This window comes from Tachysurus fulvidraco, chromosome 24 (assembly GCF_022655615.1).
Source record: "Tachysurus fulvidraco isolate hzauxx_2018 chromosome 24, HZAU_PFXX_2.0, whole genome shotgun sequence".
Classification (NCBI taxonomy): Eukaryota; Metazoa; Chordata; class Actinopteri; order Siluriformes; family Bagridae; genus Tachysurus; species Tachysurus fulvidraco.
The window spans coordinates 7,170,384-7,183,887 of record NC_062541.1 but is presented as its reverse complement, the minus strand read 5'-3'; the positions used below and the strand labels follow the sequence as shown (position 1 = coordinate 7,183,887).

Sequence of the window (13,504 nt, the reverse complement as noted above, 5' to 3'; positions counted from 1 at the left end):
GAATATGGAATATTTAAACGTGATCGCGTAAAAGCAAATGGAAACTAGAAAAGAATGAAACGGTGTTATAATCCATTTCAATTACTCAGTTTTGGGTGCATGTTCTTGAAGAAATAGTTTTTTTGTGCTTCAAAACGGAAAACAAAAAAAGAAATAAAAATGAAATCAGTTTATGCTGTGAGGCTTGTAACTGGAGTTATATTTGTACTCATTATGTCAGCAATCTCATGTAGTGCACCACAATAGATGCACTGCGGGGTTGACTGTAATGCTGCAATGTCAACTGTTTAAATAGTCTGTACAAAACTGAAAATCACAGAATTAAACACTTTTGTAAGGTTGTAAGCACATTTGTATTTGTAATTGAATTCTTTGTCTCTTAACTGTATAAATTGATTACATTTCTTTACTAGTTTTTTATTTCCTGTGGTGTTTTCTGTTTTTTTTTATTGCACTATTACTGGTGGTGTAAAAAGTAAAATTTTTTTTTGATAGATTAATTGTACTTTATTCCTGCATGTGTTCTGGATGTGCATGAGGCTCTGGTTAACAACCAGGAGTGAACAAAGAAATCCCTTCACCATGTGAACACAGCAGCACTGAGCTTCATGTGCTGACTGAATAGGAACTGCTGTAACTTTTAGCCTCACTGTTTTATCTCATGATCACATCTGTAATCTGGAATTTTTGGTTTGCAGTTCAAACTAAGAGCATTGATGCCATTTCTCCTCTCTTACAAATGCCCTAGGGTGTATGCCTTCTTCTGAGACACTTCGGTAGCAACAACTGGTGCACTCAGGTGTATATATATATATATTACATTTCTAGCCTCAGATCACCATTAGGATTCAGGGACTGAAATTGGATGGATTCTTCTTTGTCTTCCTGTGAAGACAAGCTTCAGGCTCAGTCCTCAGCAAAGGCCAGACCCTAACAATGGCACTGCCTTACTCCCTGCTGCTAGGAGGAGGTACGGACATGAACTATTGTGACAGATCTGGTATGGGACACACAATGCAATTGTGGACTGGGGATTTGGGATCCTCTGGATAGTTTAAGAGCTGGAAAGGGAGAACCTACTGGGAACCGATTGCTCTTGAGAATGTGCTTTACACACTTAGTAGAGCTAATGAGTAGAGGATAAGTACAGTGAGGACTTCATGATAGTAATGGTTGGGTGGGCAGGGAATCAATGAAACAACACCAAATGTTGATCGAATCAATGATACATTGCCAAATGTTAATTAGGTAGAGGTTACTATGACCTATGAGGTTATATGAGACCCACTCGCCTTAAAGTCACAGTCGGAAAATGCTGAAACTGCACTGCGGCCACTCCTAGTTAAAATATATTGTACATTTCGGCAGGACCACATTATTGTTATCATTAGAACATTTTATGGTAGCAGTAGAAAAGGACTGGCTTATTTATGTCACTAAATAAGCAAATCACTGATCCATGTTCCTTCTTGTAATTTTTTGGGTCAGGTGGAGGGGTAGGGGTGAGTTTTAAAACACAGATTTAATCAAACAGGATAGAGAAATTCTTTGGCATTTGGCTTGTCTCCGGTAATTTACTCTTCCGTTGTCTTGCCCGTCCTAGATCACATTGTAGTTGGATATCTGTCCCTGAGCATCTGGGTACACAGAGCATTTGGATAAGGACACACACACACACACACACACACACACACACACACACACACACACACACACACACACACACACACACACACACACACACACACACACACACACAGAGAAACAGAAGCTCAATTTGAAAAATGCACTGATCCTGCATTGATAGAGCCCCAAGATGAGCTCAACTGTCTGGGGATAAGTAGGTCAGCAGAGCTGAGGTAAGCCCTCGGAGAACAAGCCCGATTGAATAATAACCCCACTGCTGTTGTTTTGCATGTTTGTGAGTGCGTTTGTCCTCTTACACATCTCCCATACCTCCCCGTATCATTGTAACTAGAATTTGTTGCTTTTGTGTATTTATGTACGAAACAACTAAACAGAGTTCTTATAATGTAGGGTCTCAGTTGTTATCCTGTTTTTTCAGGACTTCCACCAAAAATACAAAATGCGAACTGTATTTTCATATACTGTAACTCTTATTTAAACAGTTTAGACACTTTTGACTCCCTTGCCACTAAAAATGAACTGCTGTTAGTTTATGTAATGGTTTTTTTTTTTTTTTTTTCAATCTGTTTTCTCTGAGTCAGTTGAGTGCGGCGTTTTTCTGTCCGAGTGTGTGGTGAAATGCAGTTGTTTTATAATGGACTATTGATTGGTTGGAAAGAGAGAGGGTTGGCCCTGAGGCTTTGTCCCAGCCCAACTCCTCTCCTGTCCTGCTCATGGGGAATGCAGTGCTTAATGCCTCAGTGCACACACAGACACACACACACGCGAGGTTTATGTCTGTATGCACACAGCCATCACTCATTCTGACTACAGTAGGAAGCTGATCTCAGAGTAGGATGATCCTGGCACTACTGTCCCCAAGTCAAAGCCTTACATGCTCACAGCATTCTGAAAGACAACATACAAACCCATACACACCATTCTTCAACTTCTTAAACATTAAATAAACATGAATTACAAGGAAATAATGACAAAGCAGGCACGCTGTGTATTCAATGAGACATACTCCCTAGAAAATGGGAAATCATTTGTCTGTTTAGAACAAATGAAAAGCAAGACAAAATGGCAGGAAATCCTCACTTCCTGACTGCGATGTGTGAATACTGATTACAAACATCCCCTGTTCTTTTTTTGATGAAATGGCTGAAATCATTTTACTTACAAATAACATTTTAAGGTGCTTGTTTGCACACATATTTCTTAAAAAGAGTGAGTAGTATATATTCTGGGAGAAAAAAAAGTTCCATGTTTTCATCTTTTGGTATATTGGTGAGAGATTTCGAAGCTTCTATCTTTCCTTCTGCCTCTTTGAAATATCAGACAGTCAGAAGTGTTTAGATGGCAGCTTCTCATCCAGGGCCTGAAGGTAGCTTGCATAATGACACGTTAGACATACTAATGGTGTTTGCTCTCTCTTGCTCTCCTTGTTAAATAGTGTATCAATAGAGTCTATTGTGCTTAGTATACCGTGTCCAGTTACACAACACTGATCACATCTTAAACTTGTATAGAGGAAAACTGCAAACAAAACAATGATAACACTTAACCGTCTTGTAGTCATAGCAGTATAACTTACCTGGTGTTTGAACTTGTCTCATGTGGATGTGATTGCACGGGTTAAGATGACTAGTAAGTTATGCACACGTGGACATTTGATACAGAGTCTGTGCATTAGGTGAGCAACCTTAAGGTGAGCAACCTCAAGGTTCAAAAGCTTGAACGTTGAACAGTTTAAAAAGTCATAGACATGGATGTGCTCCTTGTAGCATATTTCAGCAATACACAACCTTACAAAGCAGAAATGCCCAAGGGTACTTGTCTTTCAGCAAATCGACCATTATACGTATTGTAAGCATGTATAGTGCCACTCCTGTTCACATTTGTTAATGCTAGCTCATCTTTTATACAAACAAACTTAAGTGATAGACTGGCTCATTCTATAACGCTCTCCTTGTTTGCTCAACAGGTCCCAAAATGAAGCAGGTCTCCAGCTGGTAAAAATGAGTTCTAGCAGAAGTTTCCCCAGCTCTAGTCCAGTGGAAAACAACACAATTTTCCTAAAACACTCAGCAATGATACTTTCTGCGGAGAGAACTTCCATTCAATACGTATGACCAGAGCAGACATATTTGCTAGGACGTAACGAATTAGACAGAAGATAACAGCAAAGAAGAGCACTCGAGGTTTGACATGGAGGTTGAGCGGCAAGAGGTCATGGATGACTCCCTCTCCAAAACCTCTCATAAAGGTCCGGATGAGGAAAAGAATCAAGTTCACAACTGTGACCTCTGTGGCAGGACTTTTATGTTCTTAAGCTCTCTGTCCCAGCACATGAGGAAGCACACAGGTGAGAAGCCATACAAATGCCCCCATTGCCAGCATCGCTCAGCCCAGAAAGGCAGCCTGAAAGCACATATTCGTACCCACAAGGTAGATAGTATGAGTCAGAGCACTGGAGGTAAAGAGGAAGAGGTGGAAGATGAAGGAGACAAGGAAGGAGGAGTACCAGAGGAGCAGGGAGGTTGTTCCAGCCCAACAGAAAGTACCTCTGCTTGCAATAAAGTGGTCAGTGGTGAGGAAACCTCTAAGACAAGAAAAAAAGGAGTTAAAAAAGAGAGGGCAAACAGTGAGGGAGGAAAGCAGTGTTCGCTGTGTAGGAAGAGGCTCCGGAGTCAATCTGAGCTGGAGCAGCATATGCAAGACCTTCATGATACATTGCAGGAAGAGCACTTGCAGGCAGAAACACAAAACACACATCCCACGGATGAAAACTGCACCATGGAGGAAAGTCCCAACATGGAGGAAGCAGAGAAAGAGAACGAGCTTGGTAAAGGGGACTTTCCATGTGATCAGTGTGACCAAGTCTTCACGCAAGCCTGGTTCCTCAAAGCCCACATGAAGAAGCATCAAAACACTAGGGATCATGGCTGTCGCATCTGTGGTAGACGATTCCGTGAACCCTGGTTCTTGCGCAGCCACATGAAGACACACAACACAAAGACCAAGCCAAAGAGTGATTCTGAACTTCCTGTGACTGTTAATGAGGTGACGCAGGTTGAAGCTTCCCTGGTAAATGATGTATGCCTATATGAACTGTGTGCCAAATGTGGTAACTTCTTCCATGATCGCAAGAGTCTGCGGCTCCACGAGCAGGTCCATAAGAACGCAGATAATTCTGCTAATAGTGCTGATGAAAGACCATCTCCACTCACCAAGAGACGCTTCCTAGAGAGCCTGAACTTGAAGACAGCAGGTGACACGGAGAAGCTCTCAGAAGGAAGGCTTGGCAAGAGAATCCCAGAGTTGGACCCTGTTAGCAGCTATCAAGCCTGGCAGCTGGCCACCAGAGGCAGGGTGATGGAAGTTTCTGAAAAAGGCCTGGGATGGGAGGAGAGGTTAGCAGATGCAGATGTGGTCTATGACAAGAAAAAGGGTGAATATGTACTGATGAGACAGGAGAAACGAAAGAAACAATTGGATGCCACTCTAAATATTCCTAATAAGAAGAAGCGAGGAACAGTGACTCAAGGCTCAAGCAACACCAGCACTGCCACTGATCACCATAGACATGGTGGGCAGACATCAATAGTGGGTGGAAGCTTGGAGAATTTGAGTGACTCTGAATATCGTCCCTCTTCTCGCAACAGCCGTAAAAATTCCCAGAATAAGACCTCTGAGTGCTTGGAGTGTGGAAAAGGATTTCGAACTCAGCAACAGATGGTGATTCATATGCTCATAAGACATGGCAGCATGAGTGAAAGCATAAATGGGGTTTCTCTCCAAACTCTCTTTCCTAATACACAGCCCAGTCTTTCTAAACCTGTGGAAACTGCAGATGACCAAAGTCAGACAACATACCCTGAAGGTACAGGTAAGGAAAGGCTACTCATATCATTTTCATTCAAATTCTTGCTGGGTCATCTAGGATTCGTGAATAATTAACAAAAAAATTATTTCGATTTGGCTGCTTCAGGCTGGTACTGCTTAACATGTACAAGAATGTTATGGTCCATAAGGTAGCGAAGAATTATTGTACTTAGGAGTTCTACCATTGGTAGATTTATCTTGACACTATAACCAGACACCAACACCAGAAATGGTACTACAATGAATCATTAATGATGGACATTATGCGGAAGGCTTAGCAACTACCCTATATATACAGACAGTGTTGAAATACAGCATCCTCTTTGTTTGATTTCACAAGCTAAACTGAGCAATGACACCATTGTGTACAGCTGTGTCTTTCACACCCTGCAATACAGCTGAATAGAAGTGAATTCAGTCAGTTGTGCTGAATCGTTTGCAGTGTTTAGAAAGTAGTAAAAATGATTCCGAGTAAAAAAAAAAAAAAAACCTTTACAAAAATGCAAAAATTGTTATGCCAAAGGGTTTGCATGTACTGTATGTTTAGGGATGTGCATATTACCCCTTGTGTAATTCAGGTTCCTGAGTAATGGAGCAGGGAGACATCTTGTGGGAAAATTCTGAAGCACAGATGAATATACAACAGCGGTTCATTTTGCTGTTCATTCAGATCACTGCATTAGTATTCTCTAAGCTGAAGAGCTAGTTAAGATTTTTTAGCTTCTTAAGGAATGACACTTTCTTGAAAGGGAAAGCGTTTTGTTTTTCATAATATCTAAAGGATCATTTGGTTTGGTGTCTTGAGAGAATATATAAAGATTCCCTGGACAACAAGAGTTTTTAGCTGCCTAAAGGTTCAGCATCTTGAAGCCCTCTGTTCTACATAAAAACCTTTAAGGGGTCCCTAAAGGGTTTTTCTTTCGGCCCTCTGAAGGAAACCTTAATGGTTCTATAGTTAACAGACTTCCCTTTGGTGTCTAGTTAACCAAAGAGATAGTTAGGAGATCATAGCTTCCTAAAGTAGTGGCATCTTTAAGCCCCCTGTTCTCCATAAAACACTCCAGGATTCCCTGAAGGGTTCTTTTTTTTTTTGACCCTCTGAACAAACAAATAAAATATCTATACACGGCAACATACACTTAGCTTCATTTTGGCTAACGAGATTTTTTAAGAGATCTTTGTTATGATCAGCTTCTCAGTTCCTCAGTTCTCTATCAGACGTGTTACCTACTGTAAATGGTTCTTTGGTTTGTTATAATTAGCTAAAAGTAAAGATAAGATTGTTCTATTCTAGAAGAAGTGGTACCTTCGGAAAAGGACACCTTCAGTTGTCCTGGCAATCTTTAAGGGTTCAAACCAACAAACTGTTTAAAGTTCTAGATGATTTAAAAAAAAATAAAATAAAATAATAATAATAATAATAATAATAATAATAATCGTAATAATTATTATTATTATTACGATTATTATTATTATTATTATTATTATTATTATTATTATTATGATTATTATTATTATTAGACATATTCATCCACTTTACTAGGTGTACTTCTCACCAACTGTTTAAGTGAAAACCCCTGTAAATCAGCCCAGCTTTCGTTCTTTAGAGATTACAGACTGGGGACAGTGCTAAAGCCAAACACCTGGAAGAATCCTAAGCATTGCTAATTTTCTTTTTGTTTTGCTTGTTTGCCTATGGACTTGTATGCCTGTTTTGCATGATTCTTTGTTAGGATTTCCTGTCTCATAAAGACAACCCCCACAATGTACAGTATGTGCCTTTTTGTCTCTTCCCTTTTCTATATAGAGCTTATAGGGAAACACAACCAAACTTCTCAGACCTTTCAAACGCAAAATATTTAGTCATTATTCCTAACTCAGAATCGCTAAACATATATCGTGAATCATAATCGCTAAACATATATTTTAATAGAAATGTATTTAATATGTTTTTGAGTGGCGCTTTGCTTTAAATTCATCCTTATCATTTTGGCGCAAGCTTCACCACATGTAGCAATAAAAAAATCTTTTCCATGTTCTAGAGTAAGGAAGGATTAGTGTGCCTTAGCAAATAGCATGCTTCAAGGCATCTAGTGTAGAAAACAACAAGGGCCCCTTTTATATCTTTAGTCCTGAATGAAACAACAGCAAGAACAACAACAAAAAAGAAACCAAAGAGAGAACCATTCACAGCAGTGTGTGAGAAAGTGTTCACTACTGATTAAAGTTATGGGTCAAAAACGTTAGTGATCCCCTTAACTCACTTTAACATAAGACTGGAGATCCATCTTTTAAAATGTGTGCTTATGGGAAATGTAATGTATGGGAATGGCCATAATGAGGAAACTTGTGAACAGTTAATGTGTGAGGACCTCCTACTCCGATTTGGCTGAAAAAATGTTCCTTAGAGGCCAAAAGAGAGCCATACAGCAGCCAGGCTCAAGCACCAAATGCAAAACAGATGGCAGAGAGAGTGGGGGAGAGAGAGGGGGAGAGAGAGAGAGAGAGAGAGAGAGAGAGAGAGAGAGAGAGAGAGAGAGAGAGAGAGAGAGAGAGGATACTGCTGGTTCCAGACAAACTCAATGTAAACAAACATCTCAGTGACAGATGAGAGAAGGTGGGTTCAGGCTGTGTTCCCAGGCCCTCTCAGTTACTCCCTCTTATGCCTTCCTTATGTTCTTCTGTTCTCACAGCTGAATGTGTGGGAGGACGCAGCTACTGTTCACACACATTACCCCATTCTGTGGTTGAATTACTTGATTCAACTTAACGTGGTTGAATTACTTACTTTTGTTGTGTAACATCAGTAAACGTTACAGTATGGTTATTTTGTGGTTGTGTTTTATGTAACAGCACCACTGAAAATTTAGATAAACACTTATTTCTAAAGATATAGTGTTTATGTGTGTGTGTGTGTGTGTGTGTGTGTGTGTGTGTGTGTGTGTGTGTGTGTGTGTGTGTGTGTGTGTGTGTGTGTGTGAATTTATACTTTGCTAAATGTTTTGCATCAAGCTAATGAAGAGCTGTTGTTTTACAGTATAGTGCTGCCATCTTGTGGTCAAACTGAGAATTTAGGACTAGCACCAGTTTGACTAAAATGCACTGGTGTTCCTTTTAGCCAAACGTTTAACAATTGTATATGTTATTATAAATAACAGGTTATGGCACCTGCCTCAATCTTGTGTCATAATACATTCTGTCTTCATAGTCTTCATAAAGCAGATTAACAAGAAACGGCAAAGATTGGTCAAAAAAAATTGGCAATTATAGTTCAGGAAGCTACTGTATTGCACAGAAGAGTCAGTGCAAATCTATACACAGTTCTTCTGACTAATCACATTTACCCTACAATAAAGCATTTCTATCCACAGGTACGAGTGCTCACTGAATGGTTTGATGAAAAGTAGATGATGTACTGTAGCTCATATACAGCTTATGACTATACAGCATGACCTGAGCGAATAATCAGTTCCAGTTATGAAGGCAAATCATTTTGGTATACAGTTTACTGGGAAATATTGGTAGACAAAGAGTCCTGTTCATTTGTTTCTGGGTGTGAAAAAAATTGAACTCAACTGCAAATATAATCCAAATAAAAATGGTAAATTAAAATGGATTAACTACATTGTTATATATTCCTATGAAAAATACAATGGGTTCAGTAGGCTGCTTTCTCATATACATAAGTTTGGAATTCTTGTTTTTTTCAATATATATGAATTTTCTGTCTACACAGATAAAAAGCCATACACCTGCGATCACTGTGACTTCAGCACCGCTGACTCAGCTGCCTTAGTGTCCCACATACGCATTCAGCATGCAGCTATCAGCAATGAGGCCTTAACCAGCACGATCTCCCAAAGCCACTCTCCTTCCACCAGCCACAGTGGCTACCCAAGGTTGAGGAATGCACTACTCCAGCAGCCCTACTGTCCCTACACCACCTCCACCCACCTGGAGAGGGCAGCACTAAGCAGCTCCAAGAACACTGATGAGAACGAGGATGAGAAGTGCAAAGAGCATGAAGAGGCCAGTTCTGACAAAATGGATGCCAGCCTATTGAATCTGTCCGTGGAGGCCGAAGGTGACAAAGATGGAGCTGTAGTCTCAGTACAGAATGGTCTAGTGAGGCATCAGTGCCCTTACTGTTCCCATGCCTCACTGTACCCTGAGGTTCTGTGGATCCATCAACGAATTGCACATAAAATTGACAGCACCACTCTGATCCCTAAGTGGGCCCCTAAAAATGGAGTTAAGAGTCCCAAGTCAAGTCTTGATTTCAAGAGACGCACTGGACCTCCTCCGTTTCTGGAGGGCAAGGACTGCCCTCCGCTGCCTCAGACACGAATTCTCCGCACCAGTCCCCCTGAATTAAGACCCGGAGGAACCAAGGACAAACCTCAAAGCAGCAGTGCTGAATCCACTTTCTCACAAAGCAAAGGTCAACATGCTGGACGACTGTCACACTCCTCTAAGCAAAATCCCAGCAGGTCCCGGACAGATGAAGTCAAGAGCACCAGGATCAAAGCGGATACCAACCAATATTTCACCTCATCGACAAGCAGAGCAAAACCATCACTGAGTCCCCAAAAGACTGGAAGCCCAAAGACAGGTAGCAGACTAATGGAAAGTAGCTTGCTGCCCCAAGAGGGACTTCGCTTCATGCTCACCAGCAAACACAATGCCTCTGAACATAAAAGTCCTAAACCTCAGACTTCCAGCCGGTCTGAACCTCCGCCCCAGGACGCAGAAAGCTCTTCTGGATATGACTTCTGTAGTAGGCTTAATCTAGGTGGATCATCCTCACACCCCCAAACTAAAAAACAGCAGACAGGAGACAGTCCAGGAGCTCTTAATGACATCTACAGTTTCTTGAAGAATTGCAGCCCTCATGATTTGGCAGCACTTTATCATCACTGGGGCTTTAGTAACATGATGATGGAACCAGCAGGTAAGAAGAGAAAGTACTCAAAGTAGACGTTTCCACATTTCCAGTTAAAACATAATCATGCGGTTTTGAAAGTCTCAAAAGAGGAAATTGAAACCTTTTTTCAAAATGTAATTATTTTATACTTCTGTTTATTTACAAACTGCTCTCTATATGAATAGCATTTTTTTTAGAACACCCACAGAGTCATTTCCCTTAACTTGACAATCGAGTCGTGTGTGAAATACATGCCATGTTTTTTGTTAAATTTCATCGCATCCTTGAGACAGATTCCTGATCCAGCCATAAAAATTATTTCAGTACATTTATCTTTTGTCAAATTAATTCTTATATAAAACTGTATAAGAACCATATTGGAAGACATTTTGCTAAAAAGTGTTCATTTCCTCTTTGTATGGGGACTTTTGGTACACCCTGTACTATATGACATTGTCTAATCAGGACCTGAATTCAGAACCTTGCAAAAAGACAGATAAGATGAATGAATTTAAAGATTTTTGTTACTTTAAAAGAAAAACCCACACGTTAAATGTGGTTATGTTGAACTTCTTGTGTTTAGTGATTCTGGAACATTTTGTAGTTGTATTATTCCTGTGAGAAGTTAGCACACATCTGCCATGCTGATGTCACAGAGGGACATTGCTAGCAAAATGACACTGGGGTCAAATTGGAGAAAATATTTCAAGGGCTAACACTCAGGCTTTAGTGTTAGCTCAGAAAAACAAAACAGGAAGAGCTTTTTTTTTTTTCCCTAACTCACCAGAGCAAGAGGCTAACTACGACTAGCTACCGTTAGCTAGCTAAGCAGAGGCTAATATTAAAGATTAATGTACAGGTTGGCCTAGGGAGTAGATTTTTCCTTTATGTACAATCAGTAAATCTTATAACCTTAGCAAATAAAGGAATGTACGATCATCAACGTATATTAATTAGCATATATTAACTAATTCAGGTTTAAAGTAGAATTTGCTTGCTCAGGAGTATTTTGGAGCCCAGCTTAATTCACATTACTCCACATATTTAATCTTTACAGATTTTTCAGTTGTAAAGAGGAGCTAATAATTGCATTGAAAAAGCAGTGAGTGAGTAGCGTGTGACAGACGTATATAGAAAATTCTGTCAGGTCCACTCATTTGTAAGATTGTGGATGATTCTAATTAACATATTTATGCATATATTTAGACCAAAAAGGTGCTTCTCTTTACTTTGTGTTATTTCCATTCCTTGCTTCATGTCTTAGTGCAACAGCGGAAGAAAAAACAGCATGCAAGAAAAGCAAATAAGGACAGGAGGAATCAAGGGCAAACATATTTGCCTAATGAGACGTTCTTGCTTACTGAAGCATCACTTTAAAGTGACTTCATTTATTAACTTGTTGCACAGCTATCGCCTGTCACTCCATAACTGATCTGCGTTTACACAGCACAGCGGGATACACTGAATAAACATTCATTAAAACATTATTGCACTTGTACATCACACATATTAAATGCTGATGGTTTCGAAGATTCAGCTGGCTTCTCATATGCATGTTTTATTGTCAGGCAACATTTTAATTGACTTTTATCCAAGTTATTTATTTGTGCTCATCGTTCCTTATTTAATTAACAGCCGATGTTGTATTTGTCATTATTATTGTATCATTTACTGGAATCAGTTCCATTTCTTTGGGGTGGGGTGGGGGGGTGGGCGGGCTAAGAATTAAGCTAGAATTCAGTTAAGCTAGAATAAGAAATAAATAAATAAATAAATAAATAAATAAATAAATAAATAAATAAATAAATAAATAAATAAATAGCAGGTATTTGTCCAGGCTTATAGAGGATTTTATAAATGGAAAAATCATAGAGTCATAGTCATAGAAATCTCTAGAAATCTCTTATTTGTAATGATGATTCTTTATAGAACAACCACATAAAGCAAATCCATATTTAATATTGGAAACAATTCTAAACACAAAGACACAGAAACTAAAAGTACAGTAAACCTGTAAAAGTAAAAAAAAAAATCCCAAAAAGGAGTAAAATTGTGATCTCAGCCCGACGCAAAACAGGTGAGTGTAACGAGTCACTAGGACAAGCTGGTATTACGCGAGAGACGGGGACCTCTGGTGGCATGAGGTGGGATCCCTCTGTGCTGATTTGACACACCAATACACACCACACACAAACACACGGCCTCAAAAGGTTAATGGGACTATTGAGTAATGTCTTCATCTTTATGCAAACTCCTAAAATGTGCAAAAACATTTCAGACAGCTATCGCTGAGAGGCATTTTAAACAACATGCTTCCAATGCCATGGCAGGCAATCTCTGAGGGCTCAGAGTGCCTCAATGCTACAAATATGCAAAGCAGCCCAGAGAGGGGAAGAGAGAGAGTGAAAGAGCAAGAGGAGTCAAATTAAGCCACCAGCTGCTTTGGAAAAAAAAATGGTGATTACTGACTCTCTCTCTCGCTCTCTCGCTCTCTATCTCTTTTTTCCCTCTGCACTTCTTTGCTGCAAGACAATTTGCGGGGCTGTTGTCCGACGCATCCAGGATTTGAGTGTTAAACTACATAGAGACAGAGGAAGTTCCTGTCAGCTGTCCAGCCTGATATCATCAGGCTCCACTTTAGCCCTTTAAGTCACATACAATACAGTGACCTTTCTAACATCGGGCTTCCCTTTTGTTCATGCCGTCCGCTGCTCTTCCTGTTAGCGCAGCTCATGCATGCTAATAACTTGGAGACTCATGTTTACGAAAGGTGGCCTGGTTTCGCTCTGCCACCAACACTCTCAGTCACAGCTTGTCACCACGACAATGCAGGGCCGCAGGGGTCAGAGCAGGTAGAGGCAACCAGTGCCAAGTGACGGACACGAGCCAAGAGGACAGCATTTCTGTGCGTGCTCTTTTTTACCAGCCCTGAGGGGAAAAACGTAAAGGCGGACCACTCCAAGTTCCACTTCTGTTCCCGTTTCTCCGCCGGGCCCTTCTGCTGCCACACGGGTGTCCTAGCAAATCGGCCGAGCGGACGAGGCTTGACAGAGCCAGAGCGACAGG

The 13,504-nt window shown here is 40.3% G+C and overlaps 1 protein-coding gene across 5 annotated transcripts in view; it reads left to right on the top strand.

Moving 5' to 3' along the window:
- Positions 1-13,504, top strand: part of znf516 (zinc finger protein 516) — a 42,434-nt gene that overhangs the window by 18,014 nt on the left and 10,916 nt on the right. For 4 of the 5 annotated variants that reach the window (XM_027175861.2, XM_047807895.1, XM_047807896.1 and 1 more), the window contains exons 2-3: positions 3,614-5,518; positions 9,251-10,465. In XM_027175861.2, the coding sequence (XP_027031662.1) occupies positions 3,838-5,518; positions 9,251-10,465 (2,896 nt within the window). In that variant the 5' untranslated portion in view covers positions 3,614-3,837. The remainder of the gene's footprint in view (positions 1-3,613; positions 5,519-9,250; positions 10,466-13,504) is intronic. The other variant, XM_047807897.1, reaches the window with a different exon arrangement.